Here is a 22,855-nt window from a genome sequence, read left to right as displayed (position 1 = left end):
TTGTAAGGTTTCAAAATAAACGTGTGTTTAATTTACGTTTGTGTATATAAACTTATTTATTTAGAGTTCCAACTCCGCCCACTCCAACTACAACCCCGCCCACTACAGATACAAACCCAACTACAACCCCGCCCCTTATAACCATCGCCCCGCCCACTTCCTTGGACAGGAGTGAAAAGTTTGCAGGTTTTGGTGGAGATCTGGGATGAAAGTTCTTCTCGAGGAGGTCCCGATGTTCACCATGATGTCCTCCGCGGTGCGCCTCCTGGCTCCTCTTCTCCTCCTGCTGTTCTTCACCGTTCCCGAGCCGGGCTCCTGTGAGGCGGAGGTCAGCGGCGTCCTGGAGCCGTACGACCTGCTGTTCGACAACGCCGTGGAGGCGTACTATAAGCAGGACTGGCTCTCGGTTATCCTGAACATGGAGCGAGCGCTGAGGACCAAAGAGACGGTGCGCAGTGCGAAGGCGCGGTGTCGCCGGTCGTGCGCCGACCTCGCCGCCTTCCAGAGCGCCGGAGCCCACGAGCCTGTCCCGCTGCCCGGCGCTGGTCCCGTGGAGGACCTCGGCTTCTTCCAGCGCATCCTGCAGAGGGCCGACTGCATGAGACGCTGCGAGGCGGAGAAACTCGGGCCGTCGTCGGTGCACAAGATCAGCGACGAGGTGGAGCTCGAGTTTAAGAAAAGGACGCCTTATAATTACCTGCAAGTGGCTTATTTCAAGGTAAACGCAAAAAATCCTCTCATTCACTGCCCTTCTTCGCATGTAACACTTCCCTTCATGCACCTTTCAAAGGATTTCTTTCACCAAGAAACACACGAAAAAAACGCTTTAATAAACCCTTATAATAAACCACAAGTTATTTTTCACGTCCCAATGATGAATGAACGTTTCAAGGAATCGACTCTTTCGAATCCCAAAACGACTCACTGCCTTTATTTCAAGAGTTCACTTAAATTTTATCTTTGAGAATTTACTTTCGCAATCTGATGCGTTACAGATAACCGATTCGCTTTCCATAGACTTAAAATCTCGTTAAATAATAAAAAAATAATCACTAATTTACTAATCCCATTGTAAGTATACAGCTCTGTTGACTCATTATCGGTCATGACGTTCTAGCTATTGATTTCTCTTATACCAGTTATCAATTACGAGTATTTTCATAAAATATTGATTTGAATTTACTTAAAAAATTTAGAATTGCTAACATTTTCCCCCAAAAAACACTGGTTTTCTATTCGAGTCGACTCTCAGCCAGAGGAGTCGACTCCTTTCCAAACGACCCCCCTCTCTCCAGTGATTTTCGGGTGCCACGTCTTTAGGTGGAGTTAAAGTGGTACGTGCCGAGACACATTTAAGGTTTCTGGAAAGTTCCTTCAAAGTCAGCGATATTTCCATTCAATCCTGAATGATAAAAATATTTCGCATTTTATATAAAATTAAATTAAACAAAACTGCTTTTATTCTCTATTCAAGTGCTAACGTGAGATGGTACATCCCAAATAGGATCAAAAGCGGTAACCATGGTGATGTTTTTTGGCGTATGCGGAAGTAATTAGTTAATTAACTTGTAATAACTTGAATATAAACTGTAATTAGGATAAAAAAAATACCAATACGAATATACCATTAAAATTTAAATATTTAATATACAATCTTTTTTATTCAAACCGATATCTTTATATCCTTATGTCCTAATTCATAATTTTTTCATTAGATTAATTTATTTATTTGAAATTTCTCAACGTTTCACCACATCAAAGATTATGAATTTGTTATTGCGTGACATTTTTCTTTATAAAATAGTTCCTCTCAGCCTGTAACTTTGACGTAATTCCAAATGCAGTATATGATAAATATTTTTGTCAGTTTGCCATTTTATAATAATAAAAATAGTTTTTTTGTAAATCCAGCACGCAATGCAATGAAAATTGTAACTAATACGATCGATGCGCGTGTGTCCGCAGATAAACAAGCTGGATAAAGCTGTTGCCGCGGCGAACACGTTCTACATAGCGAACCCGGATCACATGGAGATGAGACAGAACCTGGAATATTACGGCATGATGGCAGGCGTGCAGGACGCGGACTATAAGGACCTCGAGGCCAGGCCGCACATGGTGAGACGCATTGGTGATGTCGAAACGCTCGGGATCGCCTTTACACTGAGTTAAAAATGACCGGTAAGATGCGATGTTTCAGGACGAGTTTCTGGAAGGGAAGCGACTGTACAGCGCAGACGATTTCCCCTCCTCCATCGGACACTTCGAGAAGGCGCTCGAGGAGTATTTCGTCGCCGACGCGGAGTGCCGGGCGCTGTGCGAGGGCGAGTACGAATACGACGGATACAACTACATGGAGTACAGCGCCGACCTTTTCCAGTCCATTACAGGCAAGCGGCGGACGGGTTTCGTTTTTCAGAGAGCGTTTCCTGTGTATCGGTGTTTACACCGCTGATTCTTTTCCTACAGATCACTACCTGTACGTTCTGAACTGCAAGCAGAACTGCGCCGTGGAGCTGGCGTCCACCGCCGGAGGTCAAAAACCGTTCGAAGACTTCCTGCCTTCACATTTGAACTACCTCCAGTTTTCCTACTATAACAGTACGACGCATGATCAGTTCATCCCAGTAGCCCAATTGTTTAAGAGCGTATCACATGCATGTTGAAAACCGTGTCTCTTTTTCCAGGTGAGCAGTACGAGAAGGCCATCGAATGTGCTAAAACCTTCCTCCTTTTTCATCCTGACGATCAAGTGATGAAGCAGAACTTGGCGTATTACTCAGTCATACTAGGAGAAGATAAAGCTGCTGCTATTACAGCCAGAAAGGTTCTCACATCCTACACGACTCTACAGACAGACTTTCGTTTATCAGAGCTGCACGATTTTTGTCTGGTTGTTGACCCGCGTTCGCATTTCTGTCTGTAGTCTGTCTGGAAAAGTCGGGTGTCCCAATACTTTTGGGGATGTAATTGGTAATAAAGTATTGATGTGGTTATTACTCTTGTGCCTCCAGGTGGTTGAGCAGTACATCAAAAATTCCTTGCTGGAGAAAGAGCTCTTGTACTTTGGATATGAAATTTTCGGAATCGCGTTCGTCGATCCGGTAAGTTTTTTTTTTTTGATCCCAAACCTGACGTTCGTTATGTATTCTGATTTCCTCACGCACTCTCTCTCTCTCTCTCTCTCTCTCTCTCTCTCTCTCCTTGTGTTTTTCAGGACACGTGGACACCGGAAGAGATCATGCCTAAGAAACTCAGGGACAAGCAAAAGTAATAAACAATTCTGATATTTGATTCCTAACCACGAGATCTGCAGTGAGTACACTATATGGTTAAAAGTATTGGGACACCTGCTGTTGAAGGCTTTGGTCTTTGAATGCTGAAGCATGACATTTTCCATTCACTTGAACTAGGAGACCCAAAACCCGTTCCAGCATGACAATGCCCCTGTGCACAAACAAATCTTCTGGTCAGGTGTCCACAAACTTTTGTCCACATACTGTGCAGTTGAAACTTTTAACCTTTCTTGTCAGGTGGCATTTTGTTTTTGTTTGATATTGTGTGTGTGTGTGTGTGTGTGTGTGTGTGTGTGTGTGTGTGTGTGTGTATATATATATATATATCATCGTCAGCCTCTCAGAGCATGTGTCTGTGGTGTTCAGGGCTGACAGAGAGACCGCAGCTCGTATCACAGAGGAGATCAGCAATCTCATGAAGGACATTGAGACGCTAGTGGAGGAGAAGAACAAGGAGTCATCAGACATAGCCACACTACTTAAAGATGGTGAGCATGGCGATGGTTGCACACACCCTTAATAGAAATAAAAATCAAAATGAAATGTGTTTAAATGTACTATGTGTTGCTGCTAGGAGTCAGTACATTGACACCTCCTCCAGAGGATAGCTTGGTGCTCGACGGCATCACGGTCAGCATGACGTCCAAAACTCTGAACGGTTCCCAGAGAGTCGTGCTGGACGGAGTCATCACAGCCGACGAGTGCCGCGAATTACACCGCCTTTCAAACGTACGTGTTTCGATTCTCTGTACTGAATAAACCCCCCAGTGTGATACAGGGATACAGGTGTCTCACACGAGGAGTGAGATTTTGAGTCATCAAGGAGTCATGATTCAGGAGTCAGAGGAGTCACGATTCATGACATGAGACTTCAGATTATGACATGAGGAGTCATGATTCAGGAGTCAGAGGAGTCACGATTCATGACATGAGACTTCAGATTATGACATGAGGAGTCATGATTCAGGAGTCAGAGGAGTCACGATTCATGACATGAGACTTCAGATTATGACGAGAGTCATGATTCAGGAGTCAGAGGAGTCATGATTCATGACATGAGCCTTCAGATTATGACACGAGGAGTCATGATTCAGGAGTCAGAGGAGTCACGATTCATGACTTGACACGAGGAGTCATGATTCAGGAGTCATTTTTTGCACATAGTGTAGCTTAGAACATTTCTTGAACATATCTAATGCATTTTAAAAGTATTCTTAGAAATGAGGAAAAGAAAAGCAGACAGAAAAACAAATAAATTCTGGATAAATAAAAAGAAAGTAAAGATGCCTTGTACTTGTCACATGTTGATACACCATCCCTGGAGCAAAGAGGGTTTAAGGGCCTTTCTCAAGGGCCCCAAGAGAGACAATACCGGGGCTTGAACCCACAACCTTCCGTTTACATTCATGCATTTGGCAGACGCCCTTATCTTCAATTCAAAGGCTGTGTGCTTGCTGTAGCACCTTTCTGTCGTAGTTTATCATGAAACAGATGATCAGGAGAATCAGAGTAGGTGTGTGTCCTGCTCAAGTGAAGCTCAGCATTGCAAACGTGTTCAGTTACCACGTTTGAACTTTTTGCTTCAGACGGCGGCGCAGAAAGGCGACGGCTACCGGGGAAGGCCGAGCCCTCACTCTCCCAGCGAGATGTTCCAGGGCGTCACTATTCTCAAAGCACTCAAGGTGAGACTTCTGCGGAAAGTTCTTCTACATCGTTTTTTTTTTTATTGTTTAGAGAGAACCGTCGTTATGGTAATCAGATGTCTGTGATGTTACCATTTGTCCACTCCTGTAGATCAGATCTGAGATCTGAGATGTGTGTGTGTGTGTGACAGCTCGGTCAGGAAGGCGTGCTCCCCCTGAAGAGCGCTCGTCTGTTCTTTGACCTCAGCGAAAAGGTGCGCAAAGTGGTGGAGTCATACTTCAGCCTCCAGTCTCCTCTGTACTTCTCCTACTCGCACCTGGTTTGCCGCTCCGCCATCGAAGGTGAGAGCAGCTACGTCCTGCAGCTCGAAACTGAGAATCTGAGAAGTAGATCTACATGTAGTTCAGGCCAAAATTTTTTCTGTACACCTAAGTGAAGATATTCAATCTCGTTTTTTTTAACAAAAGTATTGAACCCCCTCCTTCTATTTCAATACCTTTTACTAATGCTCTTGTGGCTGAACGACAAAATCACAAAATCTAGTGGAACATCATCTCAGAAGAACGGGAAGCAAATGGGGATTAAATGTAGATTAAGATGTTTAATAACCACATACCAGTCGTATGCTCAGGTATCCACGAACGCTTGTTGATATTGTGTGTATATGCGTGTTCCTGTGCAGAGAAACAAGAAGACCGAGACGACCTGAGCCACCCGGTGCACGTGGATAACTGCCTCCTGATCTCCGAGCTGAACGAGTGCATCAAAGAGCCGCCAGCATACATACACCGAGACTACAGGTACAACCACGAAACACCGGCGAGCACAACACACAGCCGCGATTCAGTTATGAGCGCAGTGTAACAGCGTCCGGCGTTTTTTCCTCCCAGCGCCATCCTGTACCTCAACGACGACTTCGAAGGAGGAGATTTCATCTTCACCGAGCTCGATGCCAAAACCATCACGGTAAGAAGTTCTCAGATGTGTGCATTAGGAACGTGCTGTAAGGTTTTAGTGTTGTGTGTGTGTGTGTGTGTGTGTGTGTGTGTGTGTGTGTGTACCATAAGTTGGGTATTTTTCATAACACTTACTGCTTACTTCACTTCCCAAACAGGATTATCTTTCAGAAATGATTTCTCCTTTATATTCATTCACTCTCTGTGTCTCTCTCTGTGTCTCTCTCTGTCTCCTTCTGGATCTATGATGATCACAAATTGTTCTGTATTGTTGAAAGATTTATGACCAAACTCTTGATGTCACCCATATGAGGATGGGTTTCCCCTTTGAGTCTGGTTCCTCTCAAGGTTTCTTCCTCATATCATCCAAGGGAGTTTTTCCTTGCCACTGTCGCCACGGCTGCTCATCAGGGACAAACGCACACCATTCACCTTCACTGTTGTTTTCTGTAAAGCTGCTTTGAGACAATGTCTGTTGTGAAAGGCGCTATACAAATAAACTTGACTTGACTTGTTTCTCTCTCTCTCTCTCTCTCTCTGTTTGTGTCTCCGTCTGTCTCATTATGTCTCTCTTTTTCTCTCTCTATCTGCCCATGTCCCTCTCTCTGTCTGTCGGTGTTTCTCTCTCTATGTTTCTCTGTCTGTGTCTTATTGTGTGTCTCTCCTTCTGCTTCTCTCTCTCTCTATCTCTGCCTCTCTCTCATTGTGTGTTTCTCTAATTTCTGTGTCTCTTTCTGTTTCTTTCTCTCTTTCTCTCTGTCTGTGTCTCTGTTTCTTTATCGCTCTTTGTGTGTGTCTCTTTCTCTCTGTGTCTCTTTGTCTGTCTGTCTCGTTCTGTGTTTCTATTTGGATGTCCCTTTGTGTGTGTTTCTCTCTCTGTCTCTTTCTGTTTCTTTCCATCTCTCTCTCGCTCTCTCTCTCTCCAGGCGGTGGTGAAGCCTCAGTGTGGTCGTATTGTGGCATTCGGGGCTGGGAAGGAGAATCCTCATGGTGTGCGAGCGGTGAAGAGAGGACAGAGATGTGCAGTGGCTCTGTGGTTCACTCTCGATCCTCGACACAACGAGAAGGTGAGACTCAGTACACTGTCTTATCACTGATATACCTTCATCTTCATCTCTCTTACCATCACATTATGGTAGTAGACTGTGGACTGTCTGTCTGTCTGTCCTGATAATGCTTGTAGATCTATCTATCTATCTATCTATCTATCTATCTATCTATCTATCTATCTATCTATCTATCTATCTATCTATCTATCTATCTATCTATCTATCTATCTATCTGCACAAGTAAAACCACAGAAGTTCTTGTACACATTAAAATAATGAGTTTAATATATGTCTGAAGCTCTTGATGACAGAAATCAGGCTGATTTTAAAAGTTTTCAGTATAAAATCTTTATGAAAATCCGAACATGTTGGTTACACTGAATAAACAATAAAACATCTCAGATGATCTCCTGCCTTCATTTCACTCTCTCCCACTTTTCCATGTTCCTCAGGAGCGAATCCAGGCGGAAGAGCTGTTAAAAATGCTCTCCAGCCCACTGAACGCAGACTTCCAGAGATCGGAGGAGGACAGAAGCGACGAGGCGACGCCGGAGAAGGACAGCGTGAAACCTGATGGAGAAAAAACAACCACAGAAAAGGATGAAGAAACAAAAACACCCGGGGAAGAGCAAACGATTGAAAAACCAGAGGAGAAGAAGGAGACGAGCACCGACTCGAAAGCGGAGACGAAGACGGTAAGCAAAACCAAACCCCCGAAATCCACATCTACGGTAAAATCGAAAGCTAAAACGGCGACGAAAAGCAAACCAGCAGGAAAAGTGAAGACGAAAACGAAAGAGGCAGAAAAGTCCAAAACAGCAGACAAAAAGGAAAAGTTAGCCGACAAGAAGAAAACAAAAACGTCATCCAAACAGCTGAAAACAAAAAGCTCAAAATCAGACTCTCCGGAGAAAAAAGATGAATTATGAGCTTTGGTGCAAAACTTTTTTTTGTTTTTTTCGTGAATTTTGTTTTTTCTTTTGACTGAAAATGACAATCTGATTTAGAATTTTTGATATTTTCTTCTGTGCTACTTTTTTATTATGAAAAAAAAAAAAAACTCCAGGACACAAAGAAATGCAGCAACAAACTGTTACGGAATATTCCTACCAAAAAGATACGAGCCATCCCTGAAATTAAATCATTTTATTTCAACAATGTGTGTGTCTCATTATTATTTTTATTATTATTATGATTATTATGATTATTATTTTTATTATTCCATTTATTTATTTATTCTTTTTGTTTTTCTGGCTCATATTCAAGCTCTTTCTGTTAGAAACAATGACATTGCAAATGTACAGTATCTGAAAAAATACACACTATATCCACCCTTGAAAGTTACAGACATACCTTTTTGTTTTGTTGTATATATTTCATTCTTATATGTGGCTAATAATAAGACAAATTACAGAAAAAATACATACATACATCAAGAAAATAAATCCTCTTTTTATAATAAAATAATTGTTGAACTCCTCATTAAATAATTAGGGTTGTACAGAACCTGCCTTTAATTTAGGTGTTTTTTTGTTTGTTTGTTTTTTTAAAGCAAAGCAAGAAAATGTCAAAATTGTCATCACTATGAGCCTTCTTCCATCACCTTTTGTAAAAATATAAGATAAAATAATACCATTAAAGCACCGAAACTATCGATACTCCAGGATTCCCAGTTTCTAGGAAAACCTGCTATTGGTGTGATGTGAGATGTGAGACAGAGGGTTTTTATTTAACGTCTTGGAAGAATTTCTTTAGGAATGATCTGTTCTGCATTCATGCAAACGGGCACTAGATGGCAGTGTTTCATCAGTCCTGAGTCGGAAATACGTTTTTTTTTTTTTTTTTGTCTACGTGCTTAAAAAATAAACAAATAAATAATAATGATAATCTTCACTGACGCCATAATTTCATGAAAGCACTTAATAGATACTTTATTTTCTAAAATGCTCATTTTTTTTGGAATATTTTATCAACCTGATCTTTTTTTAATTATAACTGGTATAATCATTACTTAAATTCCAATAATTTTACCAATTGTGTTGTTTGTTTGTTATGTTTTATTATTATTATTATTATTATTATTATTATTATTATTATTATTATTATTATTGCTGTGGTTCATATTCAAGCTCTTAAAAATTAAATAATTTTTTTATTTTATTTTGGAAATATTATTTGTTTTTGTGCATCTAGAAAAAAAAACAAAAACAAAAGCTCCACCCTTGGAAGATATAAACCCCTTTTTGTTTTTCTTTGAACAGAAAAATAAGTTCACTCATTAAGGATACAAATAAAAAATTATATGAGAAAAAAAAATTATACTCTTTAGTAATTAAAAAAATATTATACATTTTGTATCATTTATCTAATTTGAGTATATTTAATTTGACTTCTTGTTTAATTATTTTCTCTTTTTTTAATGACACCACATAGATGAAGGGATTCCTCCAGGCAGACACTGTATTCATTTTATACATTATTATTATTGTTCTTTCGGTTAGTTTCGGTTAATGTTTTTATTTTTGAGAACAATTTGCAATCTAAATCAAAATTTAAACTCCTTCATGGCCTCTGCTTGCGCACTTGCATTTTTTGCTGTGGTGGTTTTTTTTTTTCTGAGCAGCTGAAACAGAAAAATCCGTGTCCCACCCAAAACTGTTATCTATGCAAACACTTGGTGAAACATAATCAGTGGCACCGGATAGCTCGAATTATCCCCTTTAATTGGACCCCTCTGAAAAATAGAACGTCATCGCAGCTGGAGTCAAACGCACGAGTTTGGAATGAAGAACAAACCCACTGTGGATCTGATACCATCTGAGTTAGAAATGTCCAACGTCCTTTGCTTTGAAGTGAGACATGGGGCTCAGTGTGTGTGTGTGTGTGTGTGTGTGTGTGTGTGTGTGTGTGTGTGTGTGTGTGTGTGTGTGTGTGTGTGTGTGTGTGTGCAACACAGTGTAATCAAGTCTGTGTGGGTTTTCCATGTGAATAGAACGTGGCCCACACATGGACTTGACTGTGAAGACCACAGTGACAAGACGTAGGAGAACAGCAGATCTTACCACATCCTATTCAAAAAGATGACGTCTTTTCAGACACTCCACAGTTTTCTTTTTTCTAGATAGACATAAACAAGAATGAAAAAGTTCATAGTTCAAAGAATAAATACATGCAAAAGTCATCTATCTACCCACCAAAATTGTAGTGAGCTAGTTAGTTACCAGTAAATAAGAACGTAGTCAGCCAGCTAATGTAGTTAGCTAGCTATTTTTATTAAATAAGAACTGTCAGCTAGTTAGTTACTATTAAAATTTTGCCAGCCAGCTAGTTACAAGTAAATAAAAAGTCATCAACTAGTGAGCGACATGTAGAAAGTAGTCAGTTATTTTGCTATCTATAAAATGTAGTCAGCTCGCTAGTCACATCAACAAAATAATTATCCGTAAATAAAAAATAGTTAGCTCGCTGGTTACATCAACAAGCTAATCAGTAAAAGAAATAAGTAGTCAGCTTGCTAGTTACCATTAAATAAGAAAGTAGTGAGACAGCTAGCTACCAGTGTCTAAAAGTGTAGTCAGCTAGCTAGTTATCATTAAATAAGAACTGTCAGCTAGTTAGCTAATATTAAAAATGTAGCCAGCTAGCTAGTTATCAGTAAATAAAAAGTCATCAGCTAGTGAGCGGCATGTAAAACGTAGTCAGTTTGTTTGCTATCTATAAAATGTATTCAGGTAGCGAATTACCAGCAAAAAAGTAGTCAGCTCGCTAATCACATCAACAAGCTAATCAGTAAAAAAATAAAAAATAAGTAGTCAGCTCGCTAGTTACTATTAAATAAGAATTGTGAGCTAGTTAGCTAATATTAAAAAAAGTAGTCAGCTTGCTAGTTACATCAACAAGCTAATCAGTATATATATTTAAAAAAAAGTAGTCAGCTAGCTAGTTACCATTAAATATTTAGCTAGCTAGCTTAGCCATACTGTATGTTTCAAGCCAGTTTTGGTCATATGAAGTGCTATATTGTTCTAAGTAAATGGATTAGCATAAATAACTGAGGTAAAAAAAATAAAAGCCTGTGAAAGATACAAAAGAACTGATAATGAGTTTGGTGTCCATTTTGAAAGCTTGCATGTGTCCTGCGAAACAAGACACAGGACACTTTGTCTTCACGAGGACTGGTGTGGATTTGAGTGGGATGAGGTGATCTATTGTTTCGATGCTACAGTATGGCGCTGCACAGAACTACTTCTCTCGCTCCTCCTTACAGGAACGTCACTCTGGTTAGCATATCCTGCTGTGTCTACAGGTTGTCTTTTAACTTTCATTAGCTTAAAAAACAATAGCAGTAGTTTGTTTTGTGCAGTAAAAGAGTATAAGACACCAGGTTATGGTTCTTCACCTGGTTATAATGCTAGTGATGCAGGATTAGCACTGGGAGGGATTCAGACTTAATTACAGAGAGGGAAAGAGCGTTTTGTAGCACACAAAGCCGAATTCACTACAGGAAATGTCTGGAGTGAATAGAAGCGAGTGTGTTCTGTACTTTGTTCGAAAATAAAGATCTTGTTTCTTTTCTTGTGAGCAAAGGCTTTTGAACTGTAGCGATTAAAAAAATCTCATGGTGGTTTCCAGGGAGCCAGACGTAGCATGTCTCTCTCTCTCTCTCTCTCTCTCTCTCTCTCTCTCTCTCTCTCTCTCTCTCTCTTACTGTTTGTCTCTCTTTCTCTTTCCCTTTAGCGCAGGATTAAGCCAGACCCAGCAGGACGCAGCCTGACGAAACGAATTCCAGCGCTCGAAGTTGAAAAGGTGGACAGCAGGAGAACAACCTAACACAAGTTTTTTAATGAGGCCAAGGGAAAACATGCTTCTATCACACTGATAATCGTTGTTTGTTCTGTTTGTTTTGTTAATGAAAACTTCAAGAGGCGCTTATAGAGCTGCATGATACCTAAATAAGCCAGTATGACTAGTTATGAAAACCTGCAATTGACAATTTTTTTTGTAACACTTGTTATAGACGGTAGTTATAGCATAATGCCTAGAAGAGCCCTTTGTGACCAGTGACCTACACCTTTATAAACATTAATCTAGCATTTATTACAGAAGGTGATTAGAATGCTGCATGAACCCTACATAAGCCATTTATGACGAGTTATGAAAACCTGTAGATACATGAACCTAGCATTTTTTGTAACACTTGTTATAGAGCTGCATGATGCCTAGAAGAGGACTTTGTGACAAGTGACTTACACCTTTATAAACATTTATCTAGCATTTGTTACAGAAGGTGTTTATAATGCTACATGATGCCTCAGGAAAAGGTAGGTCTTCACCCATCGCTTATAGATAGCCAATGACTTCTGGGAGAAGTTCATTCTACCACCTTGGTGCCAGAACAAAGGGCCTTGAAGTATACCTACCTCTTACCCTGAGAGAAGTTGGGACCAGTCGAGCAGTGCTGGAGGATCTTAGACAGTGTGATGCAATGTGAGGTGTGATGAGGTCTTTGAGGTAAGCTGGTGCTGGTCCATTTTTGGCCTTGTAGGCAAGCATCAGTGTTTTGAATCTGATACATGCAGCTACCGGAAGCCAGTGAAAAGAGTGCAGCAGTGGGGAGGTGTGGAAGAACTTGAACACAAGTCATGCAGCTGCGTTTTGGACTGTTTGCAGTAGACGAATAGCATTCAGAGCTTGACCTTCCAGCAATAGTGTTGCAGTAGTCCAGTCTCGAAATGACAAGAGACTGAACAAGCACCTGGGCAGCCTGTGTGGACAGAAATGGTCGAATACTTTGGATATTGTAGAGAAGGAATCGACAAGAAGGAGCCACATTAACAACATGTGAGGAAAAGAAAAGTTGATTGTCCATAGTTACCTCAAGGTTGTGAGCAGTGGCTGAAGATGGGAGCAGAGAGTCATGAAGAGTTATTCTAAGATCCTGACTTGGACATGAATCACCTGGGATGACCAGCAGTTCGGTTTTGTTGGGGTTGAGTTTTAGTTGATGAGCACTCATCCACAAAGATATGTCTGCCAAGGATGCCGAGATCTGAGCAGAAGCTGTGGTATCTGAGGGAGGAAAAGAGAAGATAAGTTGAGTGTCTTCAGCATAGCAGTGGTAAGAAAACCCATGTGACTATAAGACTTTACCAAGAGACTGGATATAGAGGGAGAAAAGGAGGGGACCAAGTACTGATCCTTGTGGGACACCAGTGGGACACCAGTTTCCAGTACAAGTAACACAAGAATACATAAATCTTATAATAAGTGTTTATTGACACTGGTTAAAGGTGATTATAACCCACTGTGACACCGAGATAAACACTTCTTGACAAGGGACATAAACCTACATAGACATTTATAAAGACCTATTTTATTACCTGACTTATTGATATTCCAAAATATTTTAAAGTGTTTTGGAAAAGCCTTACAGCAACCATTATGGCATAGTAATGACGGAGTTATGTATGAAGGATAAATTCCTATGGCGTTTGAACAAATGTCAGCCCAATGAAGTGTTGTAAAATTCTTATGTCATTTACATCACTGTACCATGTCAGAAATGTACTGGTATCAGAAATGTAAATATTTACAGTTTGTATATGTATTCATGTTGTCATGAACAGTTTATGTAGGCTTTATGTGGCCCTATGTTCATTGACATTTCTCCCCTAAAGCCCTCACTGAAAAATGCGTATTTCTTACAGTCCCCCCCCCCACACACACACACACACATGCTCAAGGTTAACCGCATGCAGTCAAACACATCTATGGCATTCAAAACACATTGTTTTTAGGCATCATGTTTGACACAAGAAAACCTTTTCTGCCTGGAAACAAAGCCAGGCATTGTGTGGAGTTTTGAAGGATGCCTGGATGATGACTTCAGCGGATCACTGTGATGAACTTGTCCTTATTCCACTGGTTCCAGTGCTGGCCTGGGACAGGCTCCAAGTCACTGAAGTAGAGCCTGGGTGTGAACATAGATGAAAAGAGGAAGGAAGAACTCATTAGTGGCCAAGAGAAAAGGCTTCATTTATGTAGCTTTCGTTATGTTTCCATCCAAATGCGAATGCAAATCCGAATTACATCCAGAGCATATTAATCACACTGACTGACTTACAGAAGTCCATACAGGATGTATTTCTTTCTTGGGTTTGTCAGCTTGGCAATGCTGTGATTTGTATCCAATCCAATATATTTTAATAAAAATTTAATTAAATTTAATTTAATTAAAATAGATTCAATTCGATTAAATGCAGTTCTATTCTAGAGCATATAATTCAAATTGAATACAAATGTGCGGGTTTTTGTTACGTTTCCTTTTTATTATGTATTCGAGACTATTGTTTTTTTGTTGGAAGTTAAAGTGCTTTATGGAAAGTTGACTGATGTAAGGGACGGAGTTTATTTAAACCGCTTTAAAAACAGGTCTAAAAGTTGTCTAATCAGAATGTGACATTCAGCACCTTATTAGCAGAATTCCCCTCTTTTTTTGGCATTACTACATCTTGCTGCTTTTAGGTCTGTCAAATAAAGATAAAGTCCCCAAACGTCGCCATGGAAACAGCTGGCCGAAGACCCGCCTTTCTGCGCTGGCATCGAGCAACACTGTGCTCATTTCTGTCTCAAAAGGAGGAAATAGTGTTTAAGAGGCATAATTACAAATGATGGGAGGATGGATTTTTAAACATTTCCTTGTAAGTGCTTCTTTTGGTAAAAATAGTTTTCCCATTAAAACCATATTAAAAAGCATTTATAATTTGAATGTAAAGAAATCGAGATTTTGTTTCAAATAAATTTTTCTTTAGAAACTCTATTATAACTCAAGATGCTTTACGTTCAAAGTTCTTTAAAATGTTCAACATCAAAACTCATCCTAAAATTTAAAACGCCAATCAGTTATTATCAAAAATTAATTAAATCTTTGGTAAATACGTGAAGGCGTTCATGTACTTACTCCAAGACACGTTCAAACTGCTGCTCTTGCTGCATCACATGACTGTAAAACACACTGGGAGAAAAAAAGCGCTGTTTACCCTCTTATACTTTGTTCACTTGGAATCTTCAAACTTTCGATCTCATAAAGACAGAACGAACGTTTTTGCGTTTTTATTTTGACAATTTAAGAATGACATAATTGTCATGTCTAATAAGGAAAGAAACACATACAACAAGAAAAGCCTAAAACAAAACCACTGATGTAGCGAAATGCTTTTTATGACTGTGCAATACTTAAGAATTTACATGTAAATAGAAAAAGAAATACAGTATAATACAATACAATAAAATAATATAAAGTTTAGAAGTACAAACTATAAAGTATAAAATATGAGTATAAAAATCACAAAGAATGCAAAGTAAAGTACCTTAATTTCCGGACTATAAAGCGCACCTATATATAAGCCGCACCCACTGAATTTTACAAATATTTTTATTTTTAACATAAATAAGCCGCACCTGTTTATAAGCCGCAGGTGTCTACACTAATGTACTTTACACATGCTTTAACGAAAGACACGTTACACACGGTGTAACGGGTGAAATATGTTGCGCTTCCTTCAGGAGCAGAGCGGTATTTTGGGAATAGCCTGGCACTGCAAATTTTCCGGTATTACTGCGTGTGTGCAAGACCGAGGAATATGTCCTTATTATTTTCTGATGCTCATTTCTAAGTTTCTTTGACTAACCCGTAACGCTGTTGCCAAGAAAAATTAAAAAGCACGAGTTTTGGAAAGCTGTCTGCGCTTATATGATTTCTGTTGCAACTGGAGTTAGCGAGCTCTCCCTTCACCCAGACTCAACATGCTACAACGGCTTGTATCTAAACAGTAGCCGACCAAGTAAGTCATTGTTCACTGTCTTTCTCCTTCCTTTCACAGCTATTTCTCTCGGGAGTTTATCTTTTGGCAACGTCGTGCGTTTAAAAAAAGTTTTTTCTCCCGATGCCGTGCAGCTCAGAACACAGGTGAGGTGCGTTTTTTTTCGTTTCCGTTCGGAAATTTCATTGGTCTAATGTTATGTTGCTCAGTTTTTTGGCTTGAAGTTTGTGAAACCGGGAAAAACCCAGGAAAAAATTCATAAATTAGCCGCTTCGTTGTTTAAGCCGTGAGGTTTAAAACGTAGGAAAAAAGTAGCGGCTTATAGTCGGAAAAATACGGTATATAAAATAGATATAGAATGTGCAAATGGAGATATTGACTGTAGTCCAGTGTCATGTGCTGTATTAAATTGTTACTGAGATGTGCCAGTTCAGTAGTGTCGGTTGTGCAATTTTGCAAAGAAATTGTGCAACAGAAGAAAAAGTAGAATATGGAGGTGGAGGTGCATGAGTGACTCTTAAATCTGTTTTGGTTCATGAAATATTTAAAGTAACTTGAATTAAATTCAAAGGTTAAAAATTAACCCTTGATAAGCTTTATAATGACAAAACAACAGAAGAATCCAGATCAACAACAGAAACGATTGCAAAACGTTCATTTCACAAATCTTTCTAAGGAAGGAAATATGAAGTACCCAATATGAATTCAATATTTTCTCTGTAAGATCGAATGTCCTTCTTGTCCTCAAACCTGCCAAAATGCCAAGAACTGTAGCACAATGGTGGATTAGTTTGACACATTCCCTTCCTAATCTCCTTTGATTTCAGCCCCTGCCCCCCTGCTCAGCTGTGGTACCCCACGAGCTCGTGATGTGGCAAGAACCATCATCAGAAACCGAAATACTTTGCTAAAAGCCAGGTGGAAACTCGTTAGCGGAGGCCTCCTGTTCCCTACTTGAGCTTCAGCTTAAAGGTCAGGTGATGGTTGTTGAGGGGGCACCACCAACAAAGGGTCCATCCGGACATGGACAAGTGCACGCATGTAATCAGGGCCCCCTGTTTCTTTTCAGTACCCTTGATTGTTAGGCATGCACTTAAAGTTCTGGACATCTATACAAATCAGACTCTCCAAGCTTATGCTGAAGATGGCAGATAACAAGTTCTTTCCATCCATCTGGCAATCATTGTGTTTTCCATGCTGAATTTGGGAGACTTGGTAAAAGGTTGTAAAGTACATATTTGTTAATGAGGCTTAAAAAAAACGAAAAGTGGCTTCCATGTCCTATAGCACGTAGCACAGGTCCCCGTCCTCCAGGAGGTCCGAGATGAACGGTCCGGTCCGATTAGCTAAAATATGACACAATTTCTTTGATCGGGTCAGCTGAATTTTTAAGTAGTGAAAGTAATAAAAAAAAAACAAGAGGATTGGTGCAAGTCAAGCCACTTCCTCTGCTTACATGCTCATTGCTCTTTTCAAATCCGGTCATGAGGTTATGGAAGGACGCAGAAAAATCATCTGAATATGATCAGATATGGGCATGATCACATGATAAAACCTCACACACAATACACAGTGCACAATATCACGCTCAATTATAACTCCAGTTTCACTAAGTGGATCCTAGTAGTTATAATAATAATAATATTAAATAATAATAGTAATAATAATAATTGCTTCTTCTATTTACAGAAATCCTAAGAGTCCATGCTATTTATATATATATATATATGTACATCATAACTTGAAAATATGGTAAATCGAGACATGGCCTAGCCTACCCAGGAGTCTTAAAGAATGGTGATCGTTAATGGGTAATATTCTGTCATTTATTGATCATTTAGCTCATTGCAGTACAGAATTTATCATCATTAACAGTACAGTAACGTAGAAACTTTACAGTATATATGTTTGTGGCAGAGGGCATGTGGAAGAGCGCTGGTTTGCGAGTGGAGGGTGGAGCCGGACGCGCTCTTTTTCAGTGTTTGGCGATGGCGATTAAAAATAAGATAGACAAGAGCTAAAATTAGACCAAAAACACAGAAAAAGAATACGCACTTTATCACCGAGACAACGGAAATCTGTCGATCGCTGGAGAGAGAAAGGAGTCTCACAAGGCAGGAGATTCATACATACCTGCAGCGTCTCAAAGTAGCGCCACGCGTATATGCTGCTACGTTTACCTGCCGTGCAAAAATGTTAATATTTTTACAATTTTATCATTTCGCTTCATAAGATCGAAAAATCATCAAACCATCCTAACCCGGAGCTACAATAGAACAGGGTTACAGTAGAACCTCGGTTTAAAGTGTTTTAGGAGTGTTTTGGAATACGAGCAAAATATTTTGTTGAAATTTGGATTGGATTGGACAGAACATTTTTGACAGATAGGTTTACACAATAGATTGTAACTTCGGATGCCCTCGGTGACTCAGTTGCACACCGTTAAGGGGGAAAAACCCCACAGCTGTATACGTGAGTCAGAGCTGTGGACTTCGAGAAAGAAACAGCAATCAGGCACCATGTCCATAACAACCTGCAATCTGATAAGCACTAATGTGCTCCTGTTATCATCCACATTAACCAGTTTCCTGTTTAGAAAGACCTCCTGTAGGGTGTGTGATACGCCTCGAGAAAACGTGTGGGCATGAGCTTCTCCCTTGAGCCTGAAGACCCGCGATCTTTCATCCCCCTCTCCGTTATTTTCTTCTTTTCTGAAAGATTTTTATTAGTCATGGACTTACAGGATGTACTTTACTTTGTTACTGTATTCAAGTAATTTTTTTTTCATTACGAGGACATTTATTTGTTTACTCCATGTGAGTGTGTCATATGTTCTCCTTTGAAAAACATGTCGTTTCTCGCTACTCTGAAGTGAAAACAAAAAGAGCGTTAAATGAGAAGCTGTGAAGAGAGCATTAGTGTAGAGAGAGTGTGTGTAAAGTAAGTGTGTGTGTGTGTATGTGTGAGAAGGGAAGATTCTCTCACTGTGTATATGTGTGTGTGTGTGTGTGTGTGTGTGTGTGTGTGTGTGTGTGTGTGTGTGTGTAGGTATGTAGAGTAACCGTTTTCTTAATGTGTGTGTGTGTGTGTGTCTGTGTGTGTGTGTGTAAAATAAGGGTTCTGTGTGTTTGTGGATTAAGGGTTTTCTATGGGTGCGTGTGTGTGTGTGTGGGTGTATGTGTAGAGGAAATGTTCTTACCCTGTGTGTGTGTGTGTGTGTGTGTGTGTGTGTGTGTGTGTGTGTGTGTATGTGTGTGTCGAGTGAAGGTTCTCTCGCTGTGTGTGTGTGTGTGAGTGTGTGTGTGTGTGTGTGTGTGTGTGTGTGTATGTATGTATGTGTGAGTTTGTGTTTCGAGTGAAGGTTCTTTCACAGTGTGTGTGTGTGTCAAGTGTAGGTTTTCTCACTGTGTGTGTGTGTGTGTGTCGTGTAGGTTTTCTTACTGTGTGTGTGTGTGTGTGTGTGTGTGTGTGTGTGTATGTATGTGTATGTGTGTGTCGAGTAAAGGTTCTCTCGCTCTGTGTGTGTGTGTGTGTGTGTGTGTGTGTGTGTGTGTGTATGTATGTATGTGTGAGTTTGTGTCGAGTGAAGGTTCTCTCACAGTGTGTGTGTGTGTGTGTGTGTGTGTGTGTGTGTGTGTGTGTGTGTGTCAAGTGTAGGTTTTCTCACTGTGTGTGTGTGTGTGTCGTGTAGGTTTTCTTACTGTGTGTGTGTGTGTGTGTGTGTGTGTGTGTCAAGTGTAGGTTTTCTCAGTGTGTGTGTGTGTGTGTGTGTGTGTGTGTGTGTGTGTGTGTGTGTGTGTGTGTGTGTGTGTGTCAAGTGTAGGTTTTCTCACTGTGTGTGTGTGTGTGTAAGTACTCCTTCCTTGTAAATGTGTGTTTTAACTGTTTACACTTAATCTTGATCAGAATTAAGAACCTTTATACTGTAACTGAAACGTTTACACTGTAATATAGTAGAAATGCAAAATAAGGAGTTTTACTGGAGAAATAGTGACACAGGGGATTAGTATATACCCCCTCAGTCTTTTTCAACACTGTTTCTACATGCCATATAACAGGGATGTGCCTTAAATAATAAAAGGAAATCCTTTTTTGTAAAAAAACAAAAACTAAAAAAAAAAACATATCCTCTTTTCTTTCATCTTCATGTATCTTTTCCTTTCACATTACATCATGCAGGAGTGCAAATAAAAGCCTTTCAGTGTTTCTAATTAGCCTGCAGTAAAATTGACCAGATGGCCTTTTCATTCAGAAAGGCCAAAGTTTCCTTGCAAACCTTAAAGCTTCAGGAGATTCCAATGGGCAGAGAGTGAGGGGGATTTGTGTGTGTGTGTGTGTGTGTGTGTGTGTGTGTGTGTGTGTGTGTTGGGGTGGCTGGGGATATATCAGGGGTGGTTCAGATCTACCACCAGCCGTGTCCGAGTGCTGAGGAAATATTCAAAATCTAAATCTGAAATTACGCTGAGTCAGATACACCAGAGATACTACAGTACTGAAATAACAAAGTGATTACTTGTGAAAATAAATAGTAACGAACCAAAACAAGCAGAAAAAGTGTGCATAGGTCATTAAAGAATCATGAACCCCTCACATCTGCTGATGACATTTTTTAAATATTCACCAACAATAATCTGAAAGAGAATTGTAAAGGTAGAAAAAGTGGAGTAAACAAGACTTTACTTGTCACATGTACATTACAATGCAGTGATTTTTTTCAGGGTCAGTCATGATACAGTGCCCCTGGGGCACAGAGGGTTAAGGGCCTTGCTCAGGGGCCCAAGAATGGAAATAACCTTAACCACTGAACTACCACTTTCCCTAAAGAGAGGCTTTTACCTTTTAACATGTACATTACAGTACTTACTTTCTGACTTTCTGACTTTCTTTCTTTCTTTCTTTCTTTCTTTCTTTCTTTCTTTCTTTCTTTCTTTCTTTCTTTCTTTCTTTCTTTCTTCGTATATCCGAGTGATTTGGGATGCTGGGGTCAGAGTACAGGGTGAGCTTTGGAGAGCAAAACCCATGCTACAGCACCCCTGGAGCAAAGAGGGTTAAGGACCTTGTTCAGGGGCCCACAAGTGACAGCTTGGTCTTACTGGGGCTTGAAACCCAGACAGTAACACAGAACCCTCCACCACTGAGCTAACACCACCCATCAAAGCACAGAGAGTTAAGGGCCTTGTTAAGGGGTCCAAGAGTGGCAGCATTAATATTCTGGGGTTTTGAACCCATGACCTTCTGACTAGTAACTCACAGTCTTAACCACTAATTTACCCTAAAGAGAGGCTTTTACTTGTCATATGTACATTACAGAACAGCAAAATGCTTTATTCGCATATCCCAGCGATATAAGATAGCAGGGGTCAGAGCGCAGGGTCAGCCATGATACAGCGCCCCTGGAGCACAGAGGATTAAGGTTCTTGTTTAGGGGCCCCTTAGAGTGGCAGCTTGTGGACACTAGGACTTAAACCCCTGACCTTCAAATCAGTAACCCAGAGCCTTAAGCACAGTATTATGTAAGTAAGACTTCTGTATTCTTTCATTTTATTATCAGCAATTGTTACATTATATTTAATTGATTTGCATTGCAAGACTGAATTCTGTAAAGGAAGTTGTAGCTCAATGAATAAGAGGTTGAACTTCTGGTCAGAAGGTAATGAGTTCAAATCCCAGCAGCACCAAGACCCTCAACCTTCAATTGCTCAGCGGTATAACTGAGATGACTGTAAGGTGGTATGATGTCACCCACCATGAAACGGGGTTACAGTTACAATAGCAAAATCAATGATTTCCTTCAACAGGAAGGACAATTTTATTGGCTTATAGATATAGCTTATGGAAAATCTTAGAAATAATTTAGCCCCCTTAAAAGCTTTCACAATTGTGGGGAGCTATGAAGCTTTATACCACACCATACTGCACATGGGCACTTTTAGGACAATCACACAAAATCACTTTCATTTGTACTGTCAATATCTGCCATACGCATCCATCCCCATCTAGATTCTATACTTTATAGTGAAGTGTTATTTCTTCACTCATCCACTCCTGGGCCTCGGTTTGGTGTTCTCCAAGCAGCCATAGTGAGTTTTATGGTGTGGTATTTTAATCCTTCCTGACAGCCCATGGTTGCAGACATGTTTGGAGAAGGTTCTGTTTGAACCGCACAGATCTGCTGTAATGTAAACAGGGAGCTCATTTGTGTGGTGGAAGGATAATGGGGCGGAGTGGGCAGTTTTGGGATTGGTTGGGTGGACAAGAGCAATTTTGTGGTCTCGTTGGAAAAAAAATGAGGCTATCTCGATAATTTGACTATAACGGTTTTCCTGAATCCCAGAGGGGGTTCTGGACAAACACGGCTGCTGAGATCCAGGAGTTGTATGTTCTCAGTTTCCAAATGTGATTATCTGTGAATGTATTTTTTGTATTCAAGTGAGACAATGTTGTTTATCACGGAAACGAAACTTTTTACACAATCGATCGCTATCTTCCAGCTCATGTGTGACTAAACCAAATGGCGCCATCGTTCCTTACTCTGATGACCTGTTCACTCTGTCCTGAGGATTAACTCGAGCAAGGTTCCCATGGAGCTCTGTAGAGCTGTCATAGGCCAGGCTCCTAAATCTCCAGCGAGAGCAGGAGGTTTTGTCTTCCTTTCATGAGCGTACTGGCTGATTTACGCTCACTGCTCTGTTTTGGGGTTTCCAAGACAGGCATGCTTCTTCCTAAACTCCAGTAGATGCCAAACCGAAAAAGGAAAAAACAAACTTTACAAAAATAATGCTTTTTTCCAGAAAATCTGGATTCTTCTTTGAAAATGCAGAAAAGATTAAGAATCATATCATAAATAATTTAAACCTTGAGACTTTAGTTACATTAGGGTTTAATGAGCTGAACTTTGCTTCACATTCCTGTGAGTTGGAGCCTCTTAAATGTATCAACCAATTGGGGAGAACTTTAAGACCTGACCCTCCGCCCCCTGTTTTGCATTCAGCCTGTCAGAGCTGCTTTTGTGTCTGAAGTATTGCTTCTGTGTATGTGTTTTTTTTTTTTCCTCCCTCCTATTACTGTTGCTCAGCCTCCCAAGCACC

General features: G+C 40.2%; 1 protein-coding gene across 1 annotated transcript; it reads left to right on the top strand.

The window, feature by feature from the left end:
* The first annotated feature begins 143 nt into the window (after window positions 1-143).
* On the top strand, window positions 144-8,103 carry p3h1 (prolyl 3-hydroxylase 1). Its single transcript, XM_083535266.1, has 15 exons — window positions 144-718; window positions 1,966-2,118; window positions 2,201-2,390; window positions 2,470-2,601; window positions 2,688-2,827; window positions 3,015-3,104; window positions 3,218-3,270; window positions 3,663-3,784; window positions 3,871-4,025; window positions 4,883-4,978; window positions 5,131-5,281; window positions 5,623-5,740; window positions 5,831-5,906; window positions 6,823-6,963; window positions 7,398-8,103. The coding sequence occupies exons 1-15, from the start codon at window positions 206-208 to the stop codon at window positions 7,872-7,874; spliced, it is 2,607 nt and encodes an 868-aa protein (XP_083391392.1). The 5' UTR covers window positions 144-205; the 3' UTR covers window positions 7,875-8,103.
* Window positions 8,104-22,855: the final 14,752 nt, after the last annotated feature.

This window comes from Silurus aristotelis (assembly GCF_946808225.1).
Source record: "Silurus aristotelis genome assembly, chromosome: 29".
Classification (NCBI taxonomy): Eukaryota; Metazoa; Chordata; class Actinopteri; order Siluriformes; family Siluridae; genus Silurus; species Silurus aristotelis.
This window is presented reverse-complemented; position numbering and strand designations above follow the sequence as displayed.

What these genes read in the sequence shown, in the direction of transcription:
- p3h1 (XM_083535266.1), top strand. Translation starts at nt 206, where the DNA reads ATGAAAGTTCTTCTCGAGGAGGTCCCGATGTTCACCATGATGTCCTCC. An exon ending in TCGAGGCCAGGCCGCACATG is followed by an intron (nt 2,119 to 2,200) that starts GTGAGACGCATT and finishes GCGATGTTTCAG; the next exon opens with GACGAGTTTCTGGAAGGGAA. An exon ending in TACATACACCGAGACTACAG is followed by an intron (nt 5,741 to 5,830) that starts GTACAACCACGA and finishes TTTTCCTCCCAG; the next exon opens with CGCCATCCTGTACCTCAACG.